Consider the following 1,916-nt stretch of genomic DNA (forward strand, 5'->3'; position numbering starts at 1 on the left):
AGGCTTGTGTGCACTGTCCATCAGCAATGACAACTGCTACCTGGCCTACCCCGGGAGCGCCACCATCGGGGAGGTGCAGGTCTTCGACACCGTCAACCTGGTGAGACCCTTGTGCTTGCCCGCTCCTGGACAAGGGCAGCAGGCAGGCCGCCCTCTGGGAGTGAGTGGCCAAGCGAGTTGGTCCCTGCTTGAGGGTTTCTGCAGCAGGTCCTCAGCCTGCTCTCTGACCCCGGCCTCTGCTGGGGTGACACCTCCGCCACAGACACTGACCTGTCCCTGTCACCTCGGCAGAGAGCTGCAAACATGATCCCGGCCCACGACAGCCCCCTGGCAGCGCTGGCCTTTGACGCAAGTGGGACCAAGCTTGCCACTGCTTCAGAGAAGGTGAGTCCTGCTGGGCAGGGCCTCAGAGCAGCCCGTCCCCATCCCCAGTCGTGGTGATCGCGCCACTTGACCAGGGCCAGTAGGCACGCCTCGGCACAGGGAACTTGGGAGGGAAAAACAGCCCATGCCTACATATTACGTGCAGGGGGTGCACAGATCCCAAAATCATGGGATGTGCTCCTAATTTGCCTGAAAGCAATCCTAGGCTTCCCCTCTCCAGAGCGGCTGTGGGCGTGGCTGGCCTCGTGCCCAGCCTCCATCTTCCGGAGCCTCCCTTTCTTAGAAGACTCCTGCCTTGCGCTACGCTCTCAGTGGTGTGCACCTTAGCAGAGAGCAGGGGGATTGTTTAGTTGTGGGGTCCATCACTGACCCCTGGCCCCTCCAAGGTTGGCCTGTAGCACATGTACACAGCTAGCATCAGAGTCCCACTGAACTCACTCTCTCTCCCCAGGGCACCGTGATCCGGGTCTTCTCCATCCCTGAGGGACAGAAGCTCTTTGAATTCCGGAGAGGCGTGAAGAGGTCTGGCCGGCAAAGGGAGATTGGGGGTGCTGCAGGGTGGATGGATGGGCTGAGGGTGTGGGTTACCTGCCACCAAGCCAGGAGGACCTCAGAGAACAAGGAGGGCACTGCAGGTGAAGGTCCACACACTCGATCCTGCCTGACGGTCAGAGGAGACCAGAACTGGCCACAGACATACAGGGACGTTCTCCTAAACACGTGTAGCCAGTGTCCATCCAGCTGATGGACCAGCACGCACCTTCCCTCGTTCTCTGGCCGCAGCTTGTGAACAACCCACACGCACACACCCCACACCCCCAAGCCTGGGTTCCTCCTCACCAAGTGGAAAGGCACCATTAGGGGTGCCCTGAGTGCCCACTAGCTGGTTCTGGCCCCTTTGCTGGGCTGGCCCTCAGAACCTTGGTGCGCCCTCTAGTGCCAGATAGAGTTCTGTGGCCTTGCTCAGCATCCCGAGCCCTGGATCCCACCTGAACAGGAAAGCAAAGTTAGTCAGGTGTGGCTTCTGGGGCCCACTCCTGCCCACTCTGCAGACAGGGCCAGCCTCTCAGCCCCCCAGTGCATCCACCTGCCATCTGTGGGGCTTCTCTGGCCCCCGAGTCTTTCTGGCGTTTGATTTCCTTTAGCTCCTCCCTGGTTTTCACCCTGAGGTCCTCAAGCTCATAGAAATGGTGAGATGGGGTCCCAATGCCCCAGTGTGTCCACCACTGCGCAGCAGTGGGGGGCCCAGCAGTGCTAAGCTCTCCTGTGTGGTGTGGTGCGACGAGACATGTTCTCCCTCGCGCTGCTGTGGGGAAGGGGCTGGCCAGACAGGCGTGAAGAGGGCATCTGTCTAGACCTCCATCTGCCTGCCGGGGGGCCTGCGGTCCCTGTCCCTCCAGTGAGAATCCTGGCCCCGCCCCCAGGTGCGTCAGCATCTGCTCCCTGGCCTTCAGCATGGACAGCCTGTTCCTCTCGGCATCCAGCAACACAGAGACGGTGCATATCTTCAAGCTGGAGACTGTGAAGGAGAA

The 1,916-nt window shown here is 60.8% G+C and overlaps 1 protein-coding gene across 1 annotated transcript in view; it reads left to right on the forward strand.

Moving 5' to 3' along the window:
- Window positions 1–1,916, forward strand: part of LOC101640179 (WD repeat domain phosphoinositide-interacting protein 2) — a 9,653-nt gene that overhangs the window by 3,516 nt on the left and 4,221 nt on the right. Inside the window, exons 2-5 of the mRNA XM_045284379.1 lie at window positions 3–100; window positions 292–384; window positions 836–906; window positions 1,809–1,915. Coding sequence (XP_045140314.1) covers window positions 3–100; window positions 292–384; window positions 836–906; window positions 1,809–1,915 — 369 coding nt within the window. The remainder of the gene's footprint in view (window positions 1–2; window positions 101–291; window positions 385–835; window positions 907–1,808; window position 1,916) is intronic.

The sequence above is a fragment of the Echinops telfairi genome, unplaced genomic scaffold, assembly GCF_000313985.2.
Source record: "Echinops telfairi isolate 266 unplaced genomic scaffold, ASM31398v2 ScPeMD7_5;HRSCAF=22, whole genome shotgun sequence".
NCBI classification, from domain to species: Eukaryota; Metazoa; Chordata; class Mammalia; order Afrosoricida; family Tenrecidae; genus Echinops; species Echinops telfairi.